Source organism: Eublepharis macularius, chromosome 11, assembly GCF_028583425.1.
Source record: "Eublepharis macularius isolate TG4126 chromosome 11, MPM_Emac_v1.0, whole genome shotgun sequence".
In the NCBI taxonomy this organism is placed as follows: Eukaryota; Metazoa; Chordata; class Lepidosauria; order Squamata; family Eublepharidae; genus Eublepharis; species Eublepharis macularius.
In genome coordinates this window covers 10121922-10147747 of record NC_072800.1, presented here as the reverse complement: position 1 = coordinate 10147747, position 25826 = coordinate 10121922, and the positions used below count along the sequence as shown (strand labels likewise).

At 46.4% G+C, this 25826-nt stretch overlaps 1 protein-coding gene across 7 annotated transcripts in view; it reads right to left on the bottom strand.

Annotated features, from left to right (window-relative positions):
• Positions 1-14212: 14212 nt before the first annotated feature.
• PTPN3 (protein tyrosine phosphatase non-receptor type 3) overlaps positions 14213-25826 on the bottom strand; it is a 178779-nt gene continuing 167165 nt past the window's right edge. For 5 of the 7 annotated variants that reach the window (XM_054990821.1, XM_054990822.1, XM_054990823.1 and 2 more), the window contains 2 exons: positions 20355-20490; positions 16441-17757 (listed from right to left, as the gene is read on the bottom strand). In XM_054990821.1, coding sequence (XP_054846796.1) covers positions 17680-17757; positions 20355-20490 — 214 coding nt within the window. In that variant the 3' untranslated portion in view covers positions 16441-17679. Of the gene's footprint in view, positions 14557-16440; positions 17758-20354; positions 20491-25826 lie in introns of those variants that run through there. The other 2 variants (XR_008597804.1, XM_054990820.1) reach the window with 2 other exon arrangements.

The window sequence follows — 25826 nt, the reverse complement described above, 5'->3', positions numbered from 1 at the left end:
CAGCACTGTAAGAGTTTCTCCCTTCTCCGCTTGCAAGATGCTTCAGGGTAGCCTTTAATAGGGTCAGTTGCCTTTGGGGGCAAACAACCAGAGAAGATGCCATTCAGAGGAACCTCTCAATTAGAAGCCCCCACTTCCTCAGACTGTTAACTCTCCTTCAACTCCACTTTCAAAACTGCTTTATTGGGCTCCAGTGTCCCAGTAAGCACTCTGGTCCCTAACCCCCACCCTAACCCCCACGCTCCATGAATTTCTAGTTGACCATAAACCATGCAGGTGAGCAGACATTATACTACTACTACTACTACTACTACTACTACTACTACTACTACTACTACTACTACTACTACTACTACTACTACTTTGCCTCATAGCATGTTTATGTTTATGTTTTATTCCATTTATATCCTGCACTCCCTGAAAATGGGCTCAGAGCGGGTTACATCAAGCATAAATTACAATTTAAAATCAACATTAAAATCATAAAATTACAGAGCGCAGTCACCAAGGTGGCAGTCTTCACCAACAGCAATCCCCTGCCTCTAATACACGGGGCGGGCAGGGGGAGGGAAGAGGGACGGAGGAACAGGCTCAAGTTTGTTCATATAGAGGCCAAGATGATATTATGGTCCCCTCTCGACAGGAAACTGGAAAAGAGGCTCAGCAGATAACATAGAAGCATATCCCTCAAAGCACCTTCCTATTGAAATGACCATCAGTTGAGCAACAACAATGAATGATAAGCTACAATAGGATAAATAGTGACTCACAACAATAGCCTGGATTCCTTTAATAGGCTGCTCCGCTGTTGCTGTTGCCTTCTTGTCCTACTCATGGGCTTCCTCAGGGCATCTGGCTAGCCATTGTGGGGAACAGAGCTTGAGCCCATAGAACCCTTCTGCTAGAAGAGGGCTTTCTGCCAAATGGAGGAATAAGACAATTGGAAGAGTGTTTTGCTTTATTTGTTTGTTTATAAAATTTATATCCTACCTTTCTGCCCTCATCAGGGCCACCAATATAGCTACCAGATTAAAAACATATATAATAAAAACATGACTTAAAAAACATTAAAGCCAAAAACAATTCAAACATCATCAAAACCATTAAAACTAAGCTAAAATACACATGCAAAAAACCCACCCATTTAAAATGTAAGGCAGGAAGGAACACTCGATGAAAAAAAGTCATTAACCCCTGGTGGGAAACGGCAACAGAAGGGGACAGCTGAGTGTCTTTGGGGACGGAGCTCTGAAGTTTTGGTGCCATGAATTAGAAGGCCCTCTCCTGGGTTGCCACCTGCCTCATCTCAGAAGGTGGGCCTCAGAAAATGACCGCAGCAGTCTCACCGGTTCATAAGGGAGTAGGCAATCCTTCCCGTATGCTGGTCCCAAGCCATAAAAGGCTTTCAAGATCAACACCAGCCCCTTGAATTGTGCCAGGAAACAACCTGAGAGTCAGTGGAGATGGGCCAAGTCTGGAGTGGTATGGTGTCTCTAGACAACATCCTGGCTGGAGCATTCTGCACCAATTAATGTTTCTGGACAGTTTTTGAGCGTGGTCCCACACAGGGCTTTTTTTCTGGGAAAAGAGGTGGTGGAACTCAGCGGTGGAACTCAGGACCACATGTCATGTCTGTACCCATACATCCAGGCCATTGTCTAATGTTGGCCTGATATTTTAAACCATTGCTGTTGCTGTACCCCAATGTCATATTGCTAATACCATAGCTTGCTTTCACAGGCCCTCTGAAGCTGCAGGTGTCTTATCTAGTGCTTGGAAGCTCTCAGTGCTTATGACCTTGTACACTGCTCGTTCCCATGAATTACTGTGTTTCAGTTTTAATCTCATGCCTTTTTAGTGTCTAGACTTGATAGGTAAAATATGTGAGAAGTTCTCAGGACTGGTTTGCACAAAAATTGTGTTTTACTATTGGGAGGGGGAGAGGAGTAATTGTGCTCTATAATAGAATTTCACATGCTTTGAGTATTCCTGTCAACCTGCTATTGCTGCTTAGTTGCTTACCTTGCTTCTAAGTAATCCTATGGACATATCTGTGGAAATGATCTGATTCCTGAATAAAACCTTTTAACCAAGAACCTGGATTGCTTGCTGTAATGGTACGGGTCTATCTGCCATAGCCTGTCATCCATAGCCTGACATCGCACAATGATGTTACTTTGGGTCAGCTGGAACAAGGGGGGAGTTTTTTAAAGTTTAAATTGCCCTCAGCAAAAATGGTCACATGGCCGGTGGCCCCGGCCCCTGATCTCCAGACAGAGGGGAGTTTAAATTGCCCTCCACACCGCATGGCGCAGAGGGCAATCTAAACTTCCCTCTGTCTGGAGATCAGGGGCGGGGCCACTGGCCATGTGTCCATTTTCAAGTGGTGCTGGAACATGGCATGAATTGTTGAGTCGGCTGTAACACTTGTGGAAAGTCAGTCTGAAACAGGCATGCAAGCCGGTCCCCTCTCAGGACAACGGCGCCACCCTATTTTCCAGCAATTGCTTCAACCTGATGCCTAATATGCCCTTTGCTTTCAGTTGTATTATTTATTTCTAGACTATAAGGCAGTTTGTGCTAAATTTAGACAAGCTAGTCTGTACTGCTTAGAGGCAAGATTGTGGCATATGACCATCTGTAAACTGGTTAAATATTTTGGTTGTTATGACTTCTGTTCACACCAGTACTGCAGTTTGTTAACATTAATTGAGCCAGAAGTATTGAATATGCAACACTGAACACTGAAGCACATTCATAATTGTATACTTCTGCACTTTACAAAGATTTTATAATATATCTTTGATATAAGCATGTTGTTACATGGTATTTTATGTATTAATATGTTGCATAGTTAGTTTGTCACAGTTCACCTGTTGTTCTAGTCTTTCCCATGATTTTCTCTCTGCTTTGTTTGTTTACATGCATAGTGGAGTCAGCTTCTCCTGCCCCTGTGTGAAAGTGGCCCACATTCCAAAAAAGGTCAACATCACATCAACTCTGCAATTGCATAATTGCAATCCTCTACATCAAATCAAGAAGGAAATAAAACAATCGTCTTGCAAGCCCTATGAGAAATAGCCACGGAAAATGTTCTTTGCACTTGTAAGGGTAGGTCAGTACAGAGCATTGGGACTATTATTATTACTGTTATTGTTATTATTACTGATACGCATTTGCCCAAGCTGATGTGGAACACCCTGGTCCATGGGAGGGTATGGTAAGGAGGCATTTGTTCAAGGAACAGAGTTGATACACAGGAGTGCAGCAGGAGATGTGGTCCTTGAGGAATGAAGGCCCCTGGCTGCGAAAGTCTTTAGAGATAAGAACAGAGTTGCCAGGTCCCCTCTCCCTCAGCGTGGGAAGCCTGGCACTTACCTTAGTATATGTTTTCACATGCACTCCCAGACTGCATGATGTCATCATTTCCAGGAAGTGACATCATCACGCAGGGCCTCGTGCCGCCCCTTGTAATGCTCCCATGCTCCACGGTGGGCTGATTTGGTCCCCAAATGGAGGCCTATAGGTATCTCACGCAGATATTTTAATTTACAAGCAACTAACACCAGACATCAGCCTAGCTTTTTGTACCAGCTAAAGCTTCTATGTCATCTTCTAGGGTAGCCCCCACCCCCCATAAAATATGTCACAGTAGTCCAACTTGGAGGTTACATAAGCATAGATCAGAATAGCAGCTGTATACAGTGGAGTAAGGACAGGAAGAGAATCTGCATATAAAATGCAATTGGAAAAAGGTGCACCAGGCAAGCCCAACCTCACCAGCTCTGAAAAGCTAAGTAGGGTTGGTCCTGGTTAGTAATCGGATGGGAGACCACCAAGGAAGACCAGGGTCGCTATGCAGAGCCAGGCAATGACAAACCACCCATTATCCTCTTGCCTTGAAAACCCCAGCAGGGATCGCCATAGCTCGACTAATACTTGATGGCACTTTACACACACACACACATATACAGAGAAACAGCACCAACTTGGTTTTCCACCAGGAGCATGCCTAACCTCTTTACCTGATCCATTAAGGGAAGTTTATGTACTTCATTTGTACCCTGCCTCTCTCCCCAACTGCTTTGAGTTGACATCATTCTCCTCTCTGCTGTATTATCCTCACAACAACCCTGTGAGGTAAGGCAAAGAAAGCGTGTGTGACTGGCTCAAGGTCACCCAGTGTGCTTCCATAGGAGAGTGGGGGCTTGAACTTGACTCTCCCAGGTCCTAGCCCACTATACCCTGCTGGCTCTCTAGCAGATCAATTTCCATCAACTCCACCTTCCTCAGCAGCCTCACCTTGTACATTAAGTCATTGGGGCTAACAGCTATTTCATCGACGCCTCTAATCAGTTTTTGAAGGCCATCTACACTGGTAGCAACGGATTCCATGAGTTAATTTTGGGCCATGTGCCAAGCAATTCTTGCTTTTGTCAGTCCTAAACCTGCTGTTTTCCAAACCATGTGAGGGGGAAATCTCTCTCCCCCCACTCCACCTTGTTCATGATTTTATGAACCATCACAACTCCTTTGGTAACCCTTTATCTAGGCTTCAAACTCCTCAACTTTTCCATTGATGAAAGGTGCTTTAAAATTTCACATCACTTTGGTTGCCAAGTACTAGCACGTGCCATTATTCAAATGCATTAATGCTCCGTGCCTGTACTCCAGAACAGCGCTTAATGAATTAAGCATGCCCTCTCATTTTAATATTCTGAATTCTTATCCTTTTAAATCAACACATATAATTATAGACTGATTATGGGAGAGAGTGTAGCTGTAGCAATCTGTCAGACACTCAACAGAAAGAGTGACTTAAAGTAAGATTGATCTTATTAGGAGTTTTTTTTTTTAACTAACACGAAGCCTGCTTCTGAAATCATTTGGCTGTTTTTTAGTACTTCTTCATTGGTGAGGATCATAATTTCATGGTTAATTAATCTATAATAGAGACCAAAACTCCCATCAGTTTTATATAGTTATGGTTGAAGCACATACTTTCTTATTTTTCCAAACATTGTAGCTAAAAATAAAGCAAGTTAAATCATAATACTGCTGAAGTGATCATTTCTGTATATCAAAGAGATTACTCTGGATTACTTTCTGAGGGAAAGAAAAGTTTCGAAGACGAAAGCACCTCTCCCTGTATTGTCTGGCACGTGGTATGCAATCACTGACCATTCATGTAACCTGAACAAGTGGCCTGTGACAACTTGGGATCCCCAATTCAGATCTCCCTGTTGTTCTCAAAATTACCACACAGGAATGACTCGGGCCGTTTTCACACGTCTTACCGGCTGCGCAAAACTCCCAGAACAACAGCGTCTTCCTGGCGCGATTTCCCATCATGACTCTGGTTTGTGATGAATTCCCTGGAGTCATGACGGGAATTTGCGCCAGGAAGACGCCATCGTTCCGGGAGTTTTGCGCGATTTTGCGCAGCCGGTAAGATGTGTGAAAACGGCCTCAGTGTCATATCTTCAGTTAACCTTTGCCATTCTGAAAGGGCTTTCTATTCTGAACTCTGGCTAGTTTTACTTGTTCCCTCAACCAGACATTTTGCTAAAAGATTTTCTTTGTGTTATTGTCTAGTGTGTGTTTGATCAGAATTATTTGTACATTTATGATTTGTTGTGCAGGCACACCTGATGATTCTTTGATAAGCTAATAAGAGTTTCACAGTAAGTTTGATAGTTTTAGTTGTACAATGATTTGTGTGAAGGCTAATCTGATTTGGGGAGGAATCTTCTGCTCTTACTCCTTTCTGTAGCTCTCTCTCCCCTCTCTCTGCTGTTGCTAACAAGAGTGAAGGCCCCCTCTTCCCCACCCCAGTAAGCTCCGCATCCCGCTGATTATTTCCCTACAAACCAGGTTATCCCAAATTGTACTTAGATGTTATCCCTTTCGGCTAATATGACTCTTAGAGGCCATGGAACTAATGGATCCTCCTGATTAGCCAGAATGCAGCAGCTCCTACTCTCAGCAAGTGTACGTGTGCTCAGCTATAACCAGGGCTTTTTTTCTAGGAAAAGAGGTGGTGGAACTCAGTGGGTTGCCCTCGGAGAAAATGGTCACATGACTGGTGCCCCCGCCCCCTGATCTAAAGACAGAGGGGAGTTTAGATTGCCCTCTGCGCTGCTGGTGGGTAGGGCAATCTCAACTCCCCTCTGCCTGGAGATCAGGGGGCGGGGCCACCAGCCATGTGACCATTTTCAAGAGGTTCCGGAACTCTGTTCCACCCCGTTCCAGCTGAAAAAAAGCCCTGGCTATAACCCTGAAAACAACTCTGGGCAGAAGTCATGTTTTCTGGTCACCTCCATAACTTCTCAGGCCATACGGTTCCTGAGACTGCAAGACGGGGGGTGGGGTGGGGGAACAGTTTGCTACCAAACTGAGACACATTAAGTTCAAGTGGCAGGACTCACAGACAGGTAGGTAGCCAGGGTCTTGTGGGGACCTGGACACTCCCTTGACAACAGTTCTATTCTTTGGCTTCCTGAGGGTCATCACAGTTCAGGCCATATTTAAAGATCAGAGTTTGCTGGGCAATAATTTTCCAGGACCATCAAGGAGTCTGCTTTACAATGCAGATTTCCCTGAGTGAATTAATCATAAGGAAGTCTAGAACATCAGCTCTCTCCTGGCCTTTGTTAAGTCAATCAAGCCAATCAAGTCTTTGTCCAACAGGCTTGAGCTTGCCACCTGTAAGGTAAACCAGTCATGTCCATATTTGGAATTCCCTCCACTCCCCTAAAATTCAAACCTTCCAATCAGATTCAAAGTGTCTAGCCTGAACCTAATCCCATTGCAGCAGAGAAAATGTTCTCCTCTCAATGTAACTAGAGATGCATAAAAATTACCTCTCAGTCCTCAAATTTTGTAGCTGGTTTCTGGATCCTACCTGCTAACCCCACAGTTGGCTTACAGTGGCTGAAATTGCTCACTGACTTCTGGGTTTGTCAAGGACCGCAACAGACTTCCTGCCCACTGGATCCTTCCTCCTCCTGATTTCTACGCAGACTAGGAAATGTATATCTTTGCTCTCCATTCTTAATCTATCTCCTCTTATTTTCCAATTCACACTGCAGCATACAGAGAGCAGGCATTGTGCTATTTGTTTGGAGCTTCCAAATATCTCCCTATCCTGCATGGGGAGATTCAGCAGGCACTGTTCGTTTTATTTGTTGTCAACTTCCATATGGGGTCTGCAGATCTCCCAGAATTACAACTGATCTCCAGACTTCAGAGATCAGTTCCCCTGGAGAAAATGGATGTCTTGGAGGATGGACTTCCTGGCATTACAACCTGCTGAAGTCTGCCCTCTCCTTAAAACCACCTTCCCCAGGCTCCAGCCCCAAATCTCCACGGATTTCCCAACACAGTGTTGGCAACCCCATTTGGGCATTATTAATTAACTACAGCAGAGTTGGAAAGTGGTAAAGATGAGTATATTATAGCATTTGACTTGGAAAATGCAGATTACGTTATGTTGGGAGTGGCTGCAAATATAGTAAAAGACAGAATCAAGATTTAAGATGGTCTTGAAAGGCTGGACAACGGCTAAAGCCAACAAAATGAAATTCAACAGTGATAAATGTGAAGTTCTGCATTTAGGTAGGAAAAATCAAAGGCATAATTATAGGATGGGGGAGAGGGGGGAGACTTGTACATGTGAAAAAAATCTAAGGGTCTTAGTAGATGATACATTGAACGCGAGTCAGTTGCGTGATGCGGTAGCTAAAAAGGCAAAAAGTCTAACTAGGCTGTACCATAGTTTCCAGATTATGAAAAAGGATGGCATCACTTTACTCTGGTTAGACCACACTTGGGACGTGCGGCTGGATGTTGACAAATGGGAATGTGTCCAAAAGAGGGCAACAAAGATGGTGAGAGGTCTGGAGACCAAGTCTTATGAGGAAAGGTTGAAGAAGCTGGCTACGCTTAGCCTGGAAAGGAGGCGAATGAGGGGTGATATGCTAACTGTCTTCAAGTATTTGAAGGGCTATCACATAGAAGATGGAGCAGAGTTGTTTCCTGTTGTCCCAGAGGATTGGACCAGAAACAACAGGTTAAAATTAAAACAATAGTGTTTTCGGCTATGCAACTCCTGTCCTGACAGAACGGTTCCTCAGTGGAACAGGCTTCCCCAGGAGGTGGTAGGCTTTTTTTCCTTGGAGGTATTTAAGAGACTAGATGGTCACCTGACAGCTATGATGGTTGTCTGACTTAATATGAATGTACACAGATCAGGAGAGGGAGGCCATGAAAGGATGAGCTGGTGCTATGCTCTCTTGACCCCCTCTTGTATCTCCAGAGTAATGTCGATCCACTTTGGGATCAGGAAGGAATTTTCCTCCAGGCCAGGAGGCCGAGGATCCTGGAGGGCTTTTGCCTTCCTCTGGGCTTAGAGCAGGGGTCACCGGGGGAGTAGGGGTCACATTGTGCAGGGGCTGGATTAGATAACCCTTGGGGTCCCTTCTAGCTGTTTTTATATTTCTAAAATATAATTGCAGACACAAGGCAGAGTTAAAATGAAGAAAAAATTAGAAAACGCACTTCCTCAAGGTGATTTCCATTCCCCTCGAATCAATCCTACCTACATAGTGGTTGCTACAGCTGGCCCCTGAATGTGCCCCCCATGTGCATTTTAGTCTACATGGGCAAGAATGGAAAAGAGAGACATGTGCGCATGCTGCTTCCTTGGCACGCGGCACCAAAGGGTGTGTGTGTGTGTGTGTGTGTGTGTGTGTGTGTGTGTGAGTGAGTGAAACTGGACTAAAGGAAACTCAAGTTACATGCAGACAATGAGAGGCCCAGCCCTTTTATCCCAATTCTGTTGGTAAGGTAAGCATATCACCTCTCCAAGTGTCCAAGCTGCAGAGCTGCCCTTAATTCCATAGCCTCTTCCCATGCTTCCATTACGGATCCCCATTTAGAACCAGCCCCCGTTTTGTGGCTATGCCCCTTCAGAAAACAAGCAGACGGGAAGCAATAAAGTCAAGCCCTACTGAACATGTCCAGACAGAACAATGGCCTCCTCTCTGAGCCCCCGCAGGCAGCCCCAAGGCCCTCCAAAAGCGAAGGCACAGGGCTGCCTTGCCCGTGGGCTCCCTGACCCCTACCACCTCCCTTCAGGGCATCTTGTGTGGCAGTTGGGGACGACGACAACTGAATGCTTATTACTTCCATAACTGAGTATTGGTGGCAAATGCTGGGAATTAGTGTCAAGATCGAACTGAGGCCTACAAGAGTCTGTTTTATTTTAAAAATATTTCAAACTTATAGCAGTCCTTCTGTGCCACCACTAAATAGGGTTCCCAGGTGCCTGCCAGTGGGTGTGCCCCCTTGCCTGCTAATCCGCCAGTGATTGGTGGTAGGTGGCAAGCCCTCGGAGGTTGCATGCCACTGGCAGGCACTTCAGGAACACAGGGGGTGTGACGACGACACTCCTGGAAATGACATCGTCACATTGGCCATAGGAGAGCTCCTGCACTTTGTTTGGGATCGGCCCCACATGGAGTGGCCCGCGTAATGATGTCACTTCCGGAAGTGAAGGGAGAACATGCTGACAGCACGAGGGAAGTGCCAGGTCCCCTCTCTCCCGCCAGGAGGGTATAGGGACCTGGCAGCCCTACCGCTAAACTTTATCTTGGCGCTCCATACCCTCCCTTGTACCCACTCTCTTGCCCTACTGAGAAAGCGTGTATTAACAGCCATCTGTATTCTCCCCCCCACTCCTAAAAGTTGCCAATATTTGGTTCCCCTCCACCAATATCATGGAAGAATCTACGGACTCCGGGGTATGATGGAAACACTCTGCTGGGGCTCCATTTTTTGTGCCTTATTACCCAGTCATGAGGCTCTGGAGTACCAGTAACATCCTGGAGGATACTTGGAGTAAAGCAGAGGCTAAAGCAAGTCTTTCTGTTGTGTATTGGCCCTAGCTTCAATGAAAGTTAGGCTCCTCTGGCTTCGTTTCTCATTGGTTGTTACAGTTGGCAGCAGCCAATTGGTCCTCTCTTAATAAAGACCAATCACTATCATGTAAATATGTTATACTGTAAATAGTTCATGCAAATGATGGTATTCTAGGGTACGTTTCTATTGGTTGATGGTTAATACAGGGGCAGGGTTGGTGTGTATATATTGGGCTTTTGTTGAACTGGAGTCGGCTGTCCTGGTTTGCAATAAAGCATGTGGGTTGAACTGAAATCACTCTGGGCTAAAATCATTCTGAGCTCCAAGCTCAGTATTTAATACTTTCATTCTGCCGAGGCAATCATAACATTCAGAGATTGAGAAGAGGACTAACTTTTGCTTTCTGATGTGAACATAAAAATGTGTCCTGATTTCTCTGTAGTTACTAGAATCAGAATACAGGTAAGCATTAGAGGATCTCTGGTGTACTCAAGTAGGCCGTGGAGAGGCCTGGCGGCAAAAAAATGGCTCCTTTGACAGGATGTTCATATACTAGGATTCAAATGAACACCATGATGAGAGGGAGCCCACATTCAGATAGGGGAAGACCCTGCCTTCCTGTGCGACGTATTTCCCTCCCCCTCTGTCCATTCACCAACTAGCTGCTTTTTCCATTTCCTTGGGACAGACACAGATTCTGCTATTGCCACCTACAGGTCGAAAAGGAAAATTGAAGACACGTTATTCACGAGGCAACTCAAAGATGTATAAATACTACCAGTAAAAGGGCACAATTAGGAGCCTCTGTGGAGTTCTGGGCGGCACGCCTGGCTCTCCTCTCACACACTTTTCCCTTGCAACAAATCAGTGGTTAGGTTGAGAGAAGCCATTGTCCCAAGAACAAATCCGTGTATCAAGTCTTCTTACATCGCTGCAGGGTCTGTCGTTGTTGTAGTGTTAAGTGTGCCAGTGTGGTATAGTGGTGTGAGTGCTGGACTAGGATCTGGGAGGCTCAGGATCAATCCCCACAGCCACAGAAGCCTGATGAGTGACCTTAGGCTAGTCACCCACAGGGCTGTTGTAAGGATAAGCTGGAAGACAGGCGGCCAATGCAAGTTCCAGGATGCCCTTCGACGGCGTCTTGAAGTCCAGTTGTGTGTGTGTCTTCTCAGAAGTAACTCCCCCCCCCCAGCTTAATTATCTTCTTTCCAATACAGACACTGCCTAGCGATAGGCAAGAATGCTTTTTTGCAAGTCCCTCCCATACAACATTTATATTGCAACCATCCTATTTAGCTACAGGAAGCTTTAGGCCGTTTTCACACTGCTTACCAGCCACGGAACATTGTGCCGAGCTCCCGGAATGACAGCGTCTTCCTGGCGCAATTTCACTGCTGTTCTCGTGTGAAATTGCACCAGGAAGACGCTGATTTACAAGAGACCTCAAGGGATCATTTGTGGTCTTTACATGATTTTAGCAGCCAAGACGGACAAGAGTCCAGCGTACAGGTTTTCACAGATGACAGGATCCTGTCAATATCCATTGTTTTATTTGTGAACTAAACGATGCAATGGGTATTTCTTTGACCTCACCTATATTACAGCTGGCATCCAGATCTGAGCATGTGTGTGGTATTTTCTCAGCAAAGCCCCCTGCAAAGTCAACAAGGGCAATGGTCTGTTCTTCAGACTCTAGAGTCAGATTTAGGAGTAAGGAGATACAAGATACCTTGAACAACTGAGATGGTTGTGAGCAGGCTGATGCAATGGCTGCAGACCACTGCCAATTCATAGGCCTGCCAATGGTCTCTGTAGCACGCTCTATCAGTTTCAGCGTGAGTTTTCCACTAGTGGTTTCTAGACATCTTCCAGCCTTCTTTAGGTCACCCAGCTCCATGGTAAACCATGCGGCAGGTTTCCGTGACAAGGGGGGAGAGGTTGAAGATGTCAATGGCAATGTTGTCAATAGCTTCAAGGCGCTTCACATTCCATGCTCCTGCAGCACCTTCATTAAGAGCATGTGCTTGGAGTCCTAAGACCCCCAGGGCATTTTGGAATTTAGAAGGGTCCATTAGCCAGCTTGGTCTTTTCACTGATCTGGAAAGACTTGGGTGTGTGTGTGTGTGTGTGTGTGTGTGTGTGCGTGTGCCACCACCATGTCATTTAACGCTGGGTTGACAGTTTTTATCAAAGAAACCCAACAGGCCTGCCAGGCGGCTTTCTGGACAAGATGAAATTCTTCCTGCTACTCCTCGACCTGCTGGCTTTGGAGGACTTCTTCAGTCCCCGTGATGGCCCCGGCATCGCGGCACCAGCAGCAGGCCCCTGAAGGGCATGAACCAGCTCCACATGCTGGGACCTCCTGGCTCTCCTTTAATAATTGCTTTTTCTTTCCAATTCTCACCCTCATCTGCGTAACATGAGCCTTTGTGGCAGCTGGGAACTTGGAAGCGGAAGAACACCTCCTTCCTCAAACTCCTACGTGCAGGCCTGTGTGCATGTTGCCGGCCTTTCTTGGCATTGTGCATAAATTCACAGAAAAGGATGGCAATGCTGGTGCCAACAGCGTTGTGCGGCCCGCTGCTCTCCTCCCTAGGGCAAAGTAAACCTTTTGAATTCGCTCTTAGCGAGCCACTCAATGCCCTTGCACCTGCGCATGCCACACACATCCCCTTCCCACCAAAGGAGTTAACACTAAGCTGCTAGCCCTGCACTGGGCAGGACCCTCGTTCTTCAGTGGCAGAAAGCCTAGGCTGAGGTGGCACAAAGGAGAAGTGCTGGCATGCACACCATCTCCCTGTGAGTCTAGAGCAGAGTGCTGAGGGTAGCACTTCCTTGCAGGATCCTGGCCAAAGTTCAAGCCAGCCTCAGGAACTCCAGCGCCTGCTGACAGTGCAGCTGAACCCAATTTCCTCCCAGCCTACTTAAGGTGAGCCCTAGGAAGGCTGCTTTGCTGGACGAACCGGTCCAGAGTGCACACCTTGCTCATCACGCTCTAGCTCCCAGCCCACCCCACGGCCAAAGCTCTAGTGCCACTCTGAGGAAGCTGGACCGGACCTGACTCCAGAGTGCAGGACAAGTTCAGATCTTGCGGCATGGGAGTGACATGACCTCTTGACAGTCACCTGGCTGCAACAGTTCGGACCAGCTGAAGTCCAGATATTTTCCATGCACAGCCCACATGACAGTAATCCAACCTAGATGCAATCAGAGCATAGATCGTATATTTACCATTACTTATGGCACCAGTTTCAAAATAGCCTTGGCTGGGCTCATTTGACAAGGCACTGCAGACAAGTTCAGCTGGCCATAAAACAGCAAAGATATGACTAGTGTTAATCCAGGCTCTGGTTCAGATCCAAATGGTCCATCTTTGAGAGAAATCTGAAATTTTCTGATGACTTTCTCTTGTAAACACATTATCTAATATGCAACACTCCTAACATGTTGTGCACGGGGCTTCTATGTTCAGAGGCAGAATGAATGCCTCTGAATGTCATGTCTGAGCCACATATCAGCCATGCCAATATCAATGCTGTTGTCAGCAATGCTAATTCCAATGCAAACCTGTTGTCCTGAACCGTTTCATGCTGTAACTTGCTATAACTTGATATCATATTGCCAATGCCATAACTGTTTCTCTTGCAGGATTAGTACAGGTGCTTATCTAACGGACCGTAGAATCTTTTAAGTGTTCGTGACCTTATGTAATACTCACTCCCATGTATTGCTATATTTTGCTTTCCCAGTGACTCAACTTGATAGTACAAAGATGTGAGACGTTCTCACGCCAGGTTCGCACCAAAAATCCTTTTCACTGTTGGGCGGGGGGAAGGAGCAAATGCATGTGTTAAGAAATGTTTTTCCACATATCACTATTCCTGTCAATCTTGCTCTTACTGCTTAGACGCTTACCTTGCTTCTGAGTAACCCTATGGACATATATATGGAAATGATTTGATTTCTGAATAAAACCATTTAACCAAGAGCCTGGAATTCTTGCTGCAATGGTCCAGGGATCTTTCTGCCATATCCTGTCACCCATAGCCAGACACTGAATACTAAATTGTGGGGAGCAGTCAGCAAGTAAGAGACGTTGCTCGTGGGCCCTACTTGTGGGCTTCCCTGTAGTATCTGACCGTCTACTGTTGCAATCAGGTTACTGGACTAGATGGACCACTTGTTTTGTCCCGCATGGCTGTTCTTGCGCTCCTCTGATGAACTTGGAATAAAAAAATCCCCCTTACGGCAACAACAGCTGCCACCACCACCAGATCAGTTTTTCTTTGAAAAAACTCGTGCGACTTTTATTCTAGTTGGCTGGGCTCCAAACCATCTTAGTATTAGCAAAATTTTCAGGGGTTGTTTTAAGCTTTTTTGATTATGAAAACTGTGTGGTAAGTGGACAATGTTTATAACGTGCTGGTGATGATATTCTGTGTTGCCGAGCCTCTTATCTATGCAGTCTTCCAAAAACTGTGGTGGGATTTCTCTGTATGTTCTCTCTGATGAATCCACCAGGAAACAGCAGTTCAGCGCAAAATACATTTCAATCCAATGATGATTCCAAACTGCAAACCCTCATCCATTGACCCCTGCAGGTGACTGTGACCACGGTACATCGGCAGTTTACTCCTACATATTAAACAGTAAAATTAAATTTTAATGAAGAATATATACACACACAGTTTCTCAAATTTCTAGATAGATTTCTTCAGAAATAGGTTTGAACGTAATTTTATACATCCTTACAGAATATTTACTTTAACCAATGGATGAATTATCAACAGGCAAAAAGTCCAAAAACTACCATACAGTGGTAGTTTGCACCAGTTCCCCCTTTGAAATGAAACTGAGACCAGTGTACCCTAAAATGAATTACCAATGAACGAATTGTTCTTACTTTACACAGAATTTTTCACATCCATGCAGATAAATTTCAGCATTACATCCATCCTGCTTTAAAACGTCAATTCTTACATCACCTACTACAATGCCCCCCACCCATGGTAGCTGGCTACCGTGTCAGTAAGACACGGATACAACGTTTTTTCCATGCACAACACTGTTTTGTGTTTTAGGACCAAGTGTCAGGCTTGCATACCCCCACTCCCATATCCCTCCAAATTTAAGTACTTCCTCTTCAGAGCAAACCATGTTACATCTGAACTGGCAAACTATACTTAACTACTCCCTCCAGACCAGGATTGCACATCATAGTTCAAAGCTGGTTTGCAAGCCTGATTTAGAGGGCAAGCATGCCCCACAGTTTGCCAGTTCAGAAAGAATGGCCAGCGATAGTGTGAAAGACAGAAAAAGTATCTAATGTCTTTTCCACATGGGGCCTTTTCATTTCTTCCTCTCCAGACTTTTGCATGCACAGTCAATTGGGGTATTCCCAATTCAGTCTCCAGACTGCTTCCCGGACTTCTTTGCGTTCCGCTCAGAGAAAGGTTGCAATTGCCACAGGACGCATGTTTGTCCAGCTTTTATGCAGCTTCTCTCCCTGCCAGCAAAACCCAATCGGGACTTTTTTGAAGTGTGGAATGCTTTCTTTGGTGTGAGGCCCAGCCCTGGCCCCGCCTTTCACCCTTCTCTTTATTCCACTGCACCCTGATTGTTTGAATAGCAACAAATCTAGGTTTTTTTCTCTTGATTTTTTTAAAAAATAGAATAGCAACATTGCAATATTGATGCATGGGTGGAGGGGCAGAATGCTGCAATACAGCTAACATAAAAACTGCAGACAGTCCTGAATCCCACGTGTTATTTTAAAGTTTTCACCTGTTTTTCCTATACTTTTTAGTCTATTCTTTTTGATTTTTTAATTAAAAATATTTAAACAGCAGCATTGCAGTATTGACCCCCCCCCCCCGCAAAATCCCTTGTAAGTTTCCTCAGCAAACTGATGTGTCCTCAGCAAATCCACTGAGGAAACTGAATCCTCAAAGCCCACAGCAGAAAACGGGGCATTTTTCTAGTGTAGAAATAAAAAACAGGCAGCACTTTTGTTCAAATCCCTCAAAGTGTAGAATTAAAAAATCAAAGCAGTATGGAGCCAGAACCGCTGAATAAAGCAGATCCAATCCTCGTTGGTTGAATATGCAGAAAACCCGAAGTAAAGTTCACCATGTGGAAGAGGCCTAAGCGAATCTGAGACAGGAGGGAGTGTGTGGGCTTGAGGCATGGCCGTGGAATGACAAGTAGTGCTCAAGTGACATGATGAGCCAACACACTGCAAATACTCGCTGAAAATGATTTCTGAATAGACCATTGAATGAATTTAATTCTCTGCAGCCCCCCTTCCCTCATGGCATGAATGGCAAGAACTTGTGTTCCTTATATGCAGGGCGTTTTTTCAGGGGGAACGGAGTTCCGGAACCTCTTGAAAATGGTCACATGGCTGGTGGCCCCGCCCCCTGATCTCCAGACAGAGGGGAGTTTAGATCGCCCTCCGCACCGCTCATCTCAACTCCCCTCTGTCTGGAGATCAGGGGGCGGGGCCACCAGCCATGTGACCATTTTCTCCGAGGGCAACCCACCGAGTTCCACCACCTCTTTCCCCGGAAAAAAAGCCCTGCTTATATGTATTGACGTGTACGCCAAGGGACTACCGAGGGGCAGGGAATGCTAGTCTTCAGTACCCAGGAGATCCAGTACATCCCTGTTAAAAGTATCCGTATTTCCCCAGCATTATCTTGGATGCAGGCCCAGGAACGTAGCTTTGTGCCAGCAGCTGTGCCACAAAAGCAAGGGATGAGCTGGCTTACAACTGGAGTAGGGTATGTTCTTCTACTAAGGACAAGGGACTCCGTGTTTTATCATCTGAGTACCAGAACATTTTTAGCAGCAACAGTATTTTCATTACTATAGTTCTCCAGCACAGGATTAACACAAGTTTACACTAATAGGAAAGACACTTCAGCAGCCTTGCGCAATAATTATTTGATATCTACATCAGAAGGTTCACAATTGGACTCTGAAACATACAGAAGAACCATTCAGACCAATTCAATTTATAAAATGTTATCAGTCCATACTCAACATTATCAAACATCCAGACGAATGAACGAGAAGTACAAAGAGAAAGGTAGAAAGAGAGAGCACTTAAAAAACACCATGGAAGATGAAGACTGTGCTCTCTCTCTCAGAAAGGTGCCTGACTGTACTACTCTGAGTATCATGCCATCTACAATGTAGTAGTGGTGCAGACTGACAGTATCATAGCTCCAGCCCTTATGTGAAAGCCCTAGGCTTTCTGTTTCAGGAAAAATCTCCGCAAGTTGAACAGTATTTCCATTGTTACCTTGTTACCGAAGGATCCCATGTAATTGTGTGAGCTGTGGCGCAGTCAGCTGTCTAGGTGAGGAAGGCACCTTGGCCCTTCATGTCACTGGGTTGCGTTTCCACTGGTATTGCTGGTTTTTTGCTTCCAGTTTAGAATAATAAGCGCTGGAATTACAGTAACTTCTACCGAAAAACGTCTTAAGGCAATAGAAAGTGCAGAGAGAGGCTACAGAAGATTTCCCTGGTTGCTGTGTGTGAATGTTCCACAACAAATGCCTCCGCCAACCTACCTGTTTTCTGATATACATAACAAGGTCCAGTAATTTTCTACAGAATTTTAAAGTGCCAGACTACAAACGTGCTTATTTGTTTTCAAGAGCCTTGGCGAACTCCGCTATGACTAAGAAATCATAAACCCCTTGGGTTTGATCCATGTATTGTTTGGAAGACGTACTCCGTTTCTTCATGATGCTAACTGGAATCCAGCGGGCGAACGAGTCCTTCTTTATAAACATGAAGAATAGCTTCACAGATAAATTTGTACTGACTCTGTACAATATAAAGAAGGATAAAAGTTAAAATGTTTTAAAATGTATAGAATGTGGTATAATATTCCGCAATAATGCCTTCATCTTTAACATCAGCACTGAAAGTTAGACATAATAAATGTAGTTTATTATGCGAATATCAAACAGACCTCAAAGTCATTCATAGACACTAGCAACAAAAGGGAAAAACTATACTTAGGAGAGCCAGGGAGAAAATATAATTCTCAATTTCACCCCATATTCCAGGGGTCCCCAATGTGGTGCATGTGAGCACCATAGTAAAGAGTCCAGTGGCACCTTTAAGACTAACCAACTTTATTGTAGCATAAGTTTTCGAGAATCACAGCTCTGACGATGCATCTGACGAAAAGCTGAGTTTCTGCTTGAAATGCTGAAAAGTTACTATTAGAGTTATTCATTACCTCACTCCCTGACCTTTTGTGCTTAGCTCCGCCTCTTATGGAAGCAATTTGTGCTTGTGCCCGCTACCATAGGTCAGAATTCCAAAGGTGACCACAGGCTCAAAAAAGGTAGGGGCCCCTGCTACATACCCATTTCAGTTTCTCTTTCAATACCATTGGCAGTAGAAATGACTCTAACACCCTCAGTTTATGCACTGCAATTTACAGAAAAATTACAGTGGCAGACCTCGGAGCACCACAGGTCAACTGACCTCATTATGTTGAAGAATACAAGGAAGAAGTAGTTGTACGAGTTGACATAATGTTTTATCAATTTCCCCCCACTTTCTGTTAAGAGTTGAAACACAGGGCATGCATGTGCGCCACAAGTCCTGAACAGTTTCCCCAGCTGGAGAGACCACGAAGGTCAGGTATTGCAAAGGCTTTAAGTCCAGCTCTACAGGGCAGGGACAGGTAACAGAGGCAAAAGGGGCAAACGGAAATCTAATTTAAATAGGTTTTACTGCCGCTTGAGGTTGCTGATAGTTGTACTTTGTTTTTAGTAAACACTGGCGTTGTTTTTAATTTGTTGTAAGCCACATTCAGAGGAAGAAAAATATTTTGCACAAACAATATGACAAATTTATTTTACCAGGTGCCACGTGCTTACTTGAACCAACTGCTACTTGCCCTATGCAAATAGCAAGTTGCAACTATCTTTATTAAGTTCCTTAAAGAGTGAAACGCTTATCTGGCCTTCCTTAACAGCAGTTGTTTTGCTGCTACCATGACATGCAAAGATTTTTTTGTTGAACAAGGTTATGTTTACAATAATCTATAGTGTAGTAAGATTCTGGGGTCCAAATAATTAATTTAAGCTTATGCCCAAGTCTTACCCCAAAGTCAGTACAGAAACAAAACACATCTCCTTTGCAAGGCAAAAAATGTGGTTTTTTTATTATTGGATGGCTGCCAAGATTGATTTTCACCTGGAACATGCATCACTTTCGTAAGCAACAGTGGGCTAGAACCTGAGAATCTGTTCCACTAACAGGAGCACTTTCCCCTGGTGCAAGGAGCGTTCCTTTGACGCTGGAGGATCTTGATTCCGCTCCCATTTTCCTCCCTTGCTTAAATACAGTGGATCTGCAACAGTTTCCTTTTAGTTTATAAGTGACTACTTACAAATGGTATCAAAGACGGACACATTTTAAGAGTGGAAACTGTATAGTCTACTGGCTCAGCATGTGATCTATGAACCCATTGTCCTTATTTCAAATCCCACGGCAGCCATGAGTTCATATATGGAGAAAAGTTTTATAAACTTGTTGCAGGATTACTGAAATACTGAATTTTTAAAAATGCTCTGAATGCTCAAAAAAGATTATATAAATGCTAGGTGTTATATTATTTAAAATATCCCTAAGCCTCAGAGATATGTAGGATACAGACAGTGGAACTTCTGGAGCACAGTAATCAGTGAGGTACAGAAAAGTGATTGTTCAGAATCTTCTATGCTAGAGTTTCAAGCTTAATAGAAGATAATTCTTTACAATGGCATGTGTATACATGGCTAGACCTTAACTCCCATCTCTGTAATTTACTTAAATATTTGTTAACATTGATAGTATGTCTCTGGCAAATATTTTGAAAACGTTCCAAGGAAAAGGCATGGGGGGGGAGGAGTTTGCTTGTGAAATTTCAAAATATTAACATTTTGAATTATGCCACTATATAGGTGTACATTTCAAAAACCTTTACCTTTTATTTATGACCATGATCACTGTAAAATAATGGATATCATGCCACATAGCCCAGTAATTGTGTTTTGTATAAGATTTCAAGACAGTTCTTTTTTTTGCAAATTAACTGTCTGCACTTTATAAATCTCTAATGCAAGATACTGTTCATAACATATATATTTAAATACTTTTTATCTGAGGGATATTTATCTCTTACCTTTCTTAATAATATCTCTCTTAATAATAATATGAAAATAATGTCCATTTGCATGCCAAGAAGGCAATAGATTTGCTTTAAGAGGTACACTAAAAAGGTTAAAAACAAGTCACACTAGTAAATGCCCAGCTTATCCAGGGGCACCCTTTGTACAACATGAAAAATATCTCGCAAATGAGCCAGGTTTTAATAAGACAATCCATTATACTGAAACAGGCTCCCTATCCCTCTCGCTTACCGACGTCTGCACCATCATAGCACGATGTTCTCGCATTTTTCGTACAATATCCAGTGGATAAACAGGTTGGTGTCTTTCAATTAAGCACATCGCTGTTTCCATAGCAACCAGTACTCCAGTCCGGCCTATTCCAGCACTGCAAGATGGAAGTAACAATAGTGTATTAAAGAAACTATTTGCTTTGTACCAAATTCATATTATTGCAACCTTGACACTTCATTACCCTAGAAATCTCTTGAAAATACAAAAAGACTGAATGCAGCAGAATGCATACAATCATTTCAGAAACATGTCCTTTGCACATTTCCAAGGGGAAAATGCACAAGCAGTGTATCTTTTAGCAAATTAATGGTTACAGATATTCAAATTAAATACTGCGTTTAACACACACACACACACACACAATTTTGAGGCACAGCAAGGTACAAGAGAGAGAAAAATCATTGTTAAGGCCTAGATTTCTTGCCTGCCTTTCATGCTAGAACCCCTTTCTGAAGTTTTTCTGTTGATGTAGGGTGACTAATTTCAACCACAGACTGGCCTTGGGGGGACTGAAATGTCCTTCCAATTTTAGAATGTTGCCATTTTGTGTGTCCATTATTGTCTTGAAAGAGATGTGGATTTCCTTCTCCTGTGTAAATGGCAAAAGGATTTTGTTGGTCGGGGATGGCATGTATTAGCCGGAAGGCATGTCAGCACATAACACACCTTATGGAATGGCTGATATTATTAGCGTCTATAACAGTACATGGGGGAGGAGGGCTGTAAGCAGTCGGCCCAGCCCCCGCCATCTTTAATAGCCATTTTGACTTGGCTGTGTGTGATATTAAATGGCACCAGGCCTCTGGATTTAAAACGGCAGCTTGGATTGCAGCCAGAGGACTGCCAGCTAACAGTTGCTGAGTCCCGCCCGGGAGACCCAGGCATGAATGGATTGCCGCACAGGAATGCGGAAAGATTCACGGTGATTAGTTTTGCAGTCTCCCCAGCCCCTAAGAAATCCAGTGCAACAAAGGTCTCGCAGAGTCATCCCCACTTCACCCATCCCTTTCTCTCCTCCCGTGATGAGATCTCCTGTCCTTGATTGAGGAGCTAATCAAATGACATTCATAAGTATTTACAGTTCATTTCTGGGAAGGTGCATTCCCCAACTAAATTAATCAACTTAGTTCCGGTGAACTTCATTAACTAACTGCTCCTTTGTGCAGCGCTAGAACCAATTTTGCATTCTCTTTCACACTCCCCGGCAGCTACCAATCAAGGTAATCAAACCTTTTGTTAATCCCAGGAACTGACTGTTGGAGACTTTGTTTTAACAGCTAGGTGGGCCACTCCACCTCAGGGCATGTTTTACCCTATAAAGGTAGGGCCCCGGCCCCATTCAAATTATGCACACTTATTTGATCCGAAGTGCTGCTCCCCTGAGGTTACCCCAAGCCTCTTGCCCTCCTGGCTGAGAACGCTGGCATTCGAAGCTCTCCCTCCGTGGACTTCCCTGCTCTCCGGGTAGGTAATTATCGCAATCCCTCAAATCTATTCCACCTTCATCACTGCTTTTCCTAGGCCTCTTGTATGTTTGCATGCAATCTTCTGTGTATGCATTTGCCCCTCGAATAAAACAATTATCCTTTAATTAAAGAACACTGGCTTTGTGTGTGTATCCTTGGGAAGGGACTCCATAAATTATTGGTGAACAAGTTCCCGTGGTTACCGGCCTCTCACATAGCTGTCTTCCTTGCTTGCTAATTCCCCCACAAATTCCATTTACTCTCAAGAAGACCAATTCAGGTAACAGGGCAGCAGTATCAAGGGGCAGGAGCCCACTACAGGTTTCTTTTTTGGGGCCCCACAAAAGTTGGCAAAAGTCAAGTGTAGCATTACTTTATGTAATTTACTTCCACAACATATGACAGCCACTAATAATAGCTCTATTTATTTACAAAATTTATACCCCTTCCCCCTTTCTGCCCAATCAATTAAAAACAAACCATCATAAAAATATAAAACCAATTAAACCAAAACTATCGAAGTATATTTTTAAAAAAGCAATTAAAACATAGGGCAGGAAGGTCATCGGGATCATTGATGGAATGCTAGCGGAAATAAAGAAGTCTTTACCCACTGGCAGAAGACAATGACGGTAGGGGACAGGAGACGGAATTCCGTAATTTCAGTGTCAGACCAAGAAGGGCCTCTCTTGGGTTCCCACCCGTCTAATCTCAGGAGAGGGGGACACCTGAACCAGGGCCTTGATGATGACCTTAGCAGTCAGGTAGGTTCATATGGGTGTAGGCAGTCCGTAAGGTGAACTGCCCACAAACCATTTCATTCTTTAAAGATGAACACCAACACTTTAAATTGTTCCTGGAAATAAACTGGGAGCCACTGCAGATGGGCGAAGACTGGAGTGATATGGTCCCTACGAACAACTCCAGTCAACATCCTGATTGCAGCAATCTGTACCGCCTGAATTTTCTGAACACTTTTCAAGGGCAAGCCCCCCCCCCACAAGCATATTGTAGTAATTTAATCTAAATGTTACTAGAGAATCACAGTTGGAAGGGGCCATACAGACCTTCTAGTCCAATTCCCTGCCCAATGCAGGATGAGCCTAAAGCATCCCTGACAAATATTCATCCAGCCTCTTCTTGAAAACTGCCAGTGAAGGGGAGCTCACCACCTCCCTAGGCAGCTGATTCCACCTTTGAACAACTCTGACCGTGAAAAAGTTTTTCCTAATATCCTTTGTGCATGTAATTTAAGCCCGTTGCTTCGGGTCCTATCCTCTGCTGCCAACTGGAACAGCTCCTTGCCCTCCTCCAAATGACAGCCTTTCAAATATGCACAACAATGTGCATAACAATGCACAACAATGACCAAATCTTTTCTAGTCAGGAAAGACTGCAGCTGGTTAACCAGTCCAAACTGTTAAAAGGCACTCCTGGTCACAGCCACCCTTGCTTATCCAGCAGTAGACATCCAGGAGCACTTAACTACAGACCTCTTATTTCATGGGGAGCACAATTACATCCCAGATCAGTCATTCCATTCACCATCAGCACTTCCATCTTATCAGGATTAATCTTCAGTTTATTAGCCCACAACCACCCCAAAACTGTTGTGAGGCCCCGCCCCGCCGGCCGCGCCTTCCCCGCGTCCTGCCGTCCCGGGGGTGACCACCAGGGGGAGGTTGAAGGTGCTCCCTCGGCCTCAGACTGGATAGGGGCAGTGGTTCAAGCACCAAGCTCTGCCTCCTATCTGGCGTTCTGGAATATACTCGCTCTCTCTCTGTGTCCAACCTTCCAACTAGCCGTCTCCTCCTCGGCGTCACTGGGAGCTCCCTTCTTATAGTCCCTCCTGGCTCTGCCCCCTGGCTTTCCACCAACCCTCTCCCCTGGCTCATCTGCCCTAGTCGCTAACACCTGGCTACTCCCGCCTGGTTGGTTCCCCTGCCCTTCCGTCACCCTTCCTCCCCCTGCCCTCTCTCTAGTGCCTGTTTCTTCCCTCCACCACCCTTCACCAATCCCCGGTGCCGCTTCAGACCGGGGAGCCCTCCCAGGAGCCATCCAGCCAACCCAGAGCGGGGATGTCTCGCTGGGCGTCCCTCCTTCCGCCCGCCCCATCTGGGCTTTCCCCCCTCCCCGCGCTGGGCCGCGCTCGCCCCAGAGCCACCTCCCCGGGTGGCTGCGGCGGCGTCGGAGCTACTCTCCTCCGTCCGCCGCTCCCGCTTCTCTGCCGCGCGGCCGTCGTCCCGCCGGGCAGCCCGCCCGGCTCCGGCCGCTCCGCGGTCGCGAGAGGCGGCCGCGGCCGCGGCCGGCCCCGCCGCGGCAATGGCGGCGCCGGGCTCAACTCTCCCGGCGGCGGCGGCGGCGGCAGACCCGGCGGTTCTCGGAGCGGCGGCGGCGGGCCCCGCTGCCCCTGTGAAGGCTGCGTCGGTGGCGGCAGGTCTCGCGGCTCCCGCGGCGGCGGGGGCGCAAGCAGGAGCGCGGCCGGGAAGCCGAGGGTCGACGTCCCCTCCGAACCCTGTGCCGTGGGCTCCCAGGTAGGTTGGGGGGCTGGGCGGGGCTCGGGGGGATGGTGGTGGGCTCCCGAGGGGGTGGGGGGTCGGGTCCAGTCCGGGGGGGAGGGCCCACCCCGGACACACACCCCCCCTGGGGGTCGGGAGCCTCCTGGTCCGTGGAATGTTCCGGGATTCGCGACATGTAGTCCGCATTCGCATGGAGCCGTCCCGGACGGTGTCGGAGCTGGAAGCTGAAAGGGAGCAGAGAGAGGTACCACCTGAGAACCCGTGGGTTGTGGTCCTTCATGCGGGCCATCCATAGCAGGGGGGCGTGGTCCGTGACCAGGGTGAAGGGGTTGTTGGCAAGGTAAAACTGAAGTGCCCCCACTGCCCACTTCACCGCCAGGGCCTCTTTCTCTACGGTAGCGTATCTGACTTCTGCCGGTTGCAGCTTCCGGCTGATAAACAACACGGGGTGCTCTTGACCGTCGACTTCCTGGGAGAGGACCGCCCCCAGCCCCACGTCGGAGGCGTCCGTGTGTACGAGGAACGGTTGCTCAAAGTCGGGGTTCCGCAACACGGGGGCCCCTGACAGGGCCCGGCGTAGGGCTTCAAAGGCACGGAGCCGGTCGGGGTCCCAGTGTATGGTAGCCGGTTGGTCCTTGCGCAGGCAGTTGGAGAGTGGGCTGGCCTGGCTGGCGAAGTGGGGTATGAATTTACTGTAGTAGCCCACCAGCCCCAAGAAGCGCCGCATCTGCCGCTTGGTTCGAGGACGGGGGCTCTGCTCCAACGTCGTGACTTTGTCGGGTACGGGGGCGTAAGACCCCGCGACCCACCTGGAATCCCAAGTACGTGAGTTCCTGGAACCCGATCCGGCTCTTGCGCGGGTTGACTCGCAAGCCGGCCCCGGCTAGGGCTGCCAGGACCGCACTCAGGTGCTGTAGATGTGACGTCCAGTCCGGGCTAAAGATGATGATGTCATCTATATAGGCTCGGGCGAACCCCTGGCAGTGGGCCAGCACCTGGTCCACGAGGCGTTGAAAGGTGGCGGCGGCCCCATGCAGCCCGAAGGGCATGACTTTGAATTGGAACAGGCCTTGGGGGGTCGCGAAGGCCGTTTTCTCCCGGTCTTCGGGTGCCATGGGTATTTGCCAATACCCCTTTGTGAGGTCCAGGGCTGACAGGTAGCGCGCCGTTCCGAGTTGGTCGATCAGTACGTCAGCCCGGGGCATGGGATAGGCATCGAAGGTGGCGATGGCATTGACCTGCCGGTAGTCCACACAGAAGCGTACGGAGCCGTCCGGTTTCCCCACTAGCACAATGGGGCTCCGCCACGCACTACGAGAGGGCTCGATGACGTCGAGGCGGAGCATGTCCTCCACTTCCTTGGCCACGACTTCCCACCGTTTTAGGGGGAGTGGCCTCCAGGGGGTCCTTGCCACTTGCCCCGGGGGTGTAGGTATGTGGTGAGA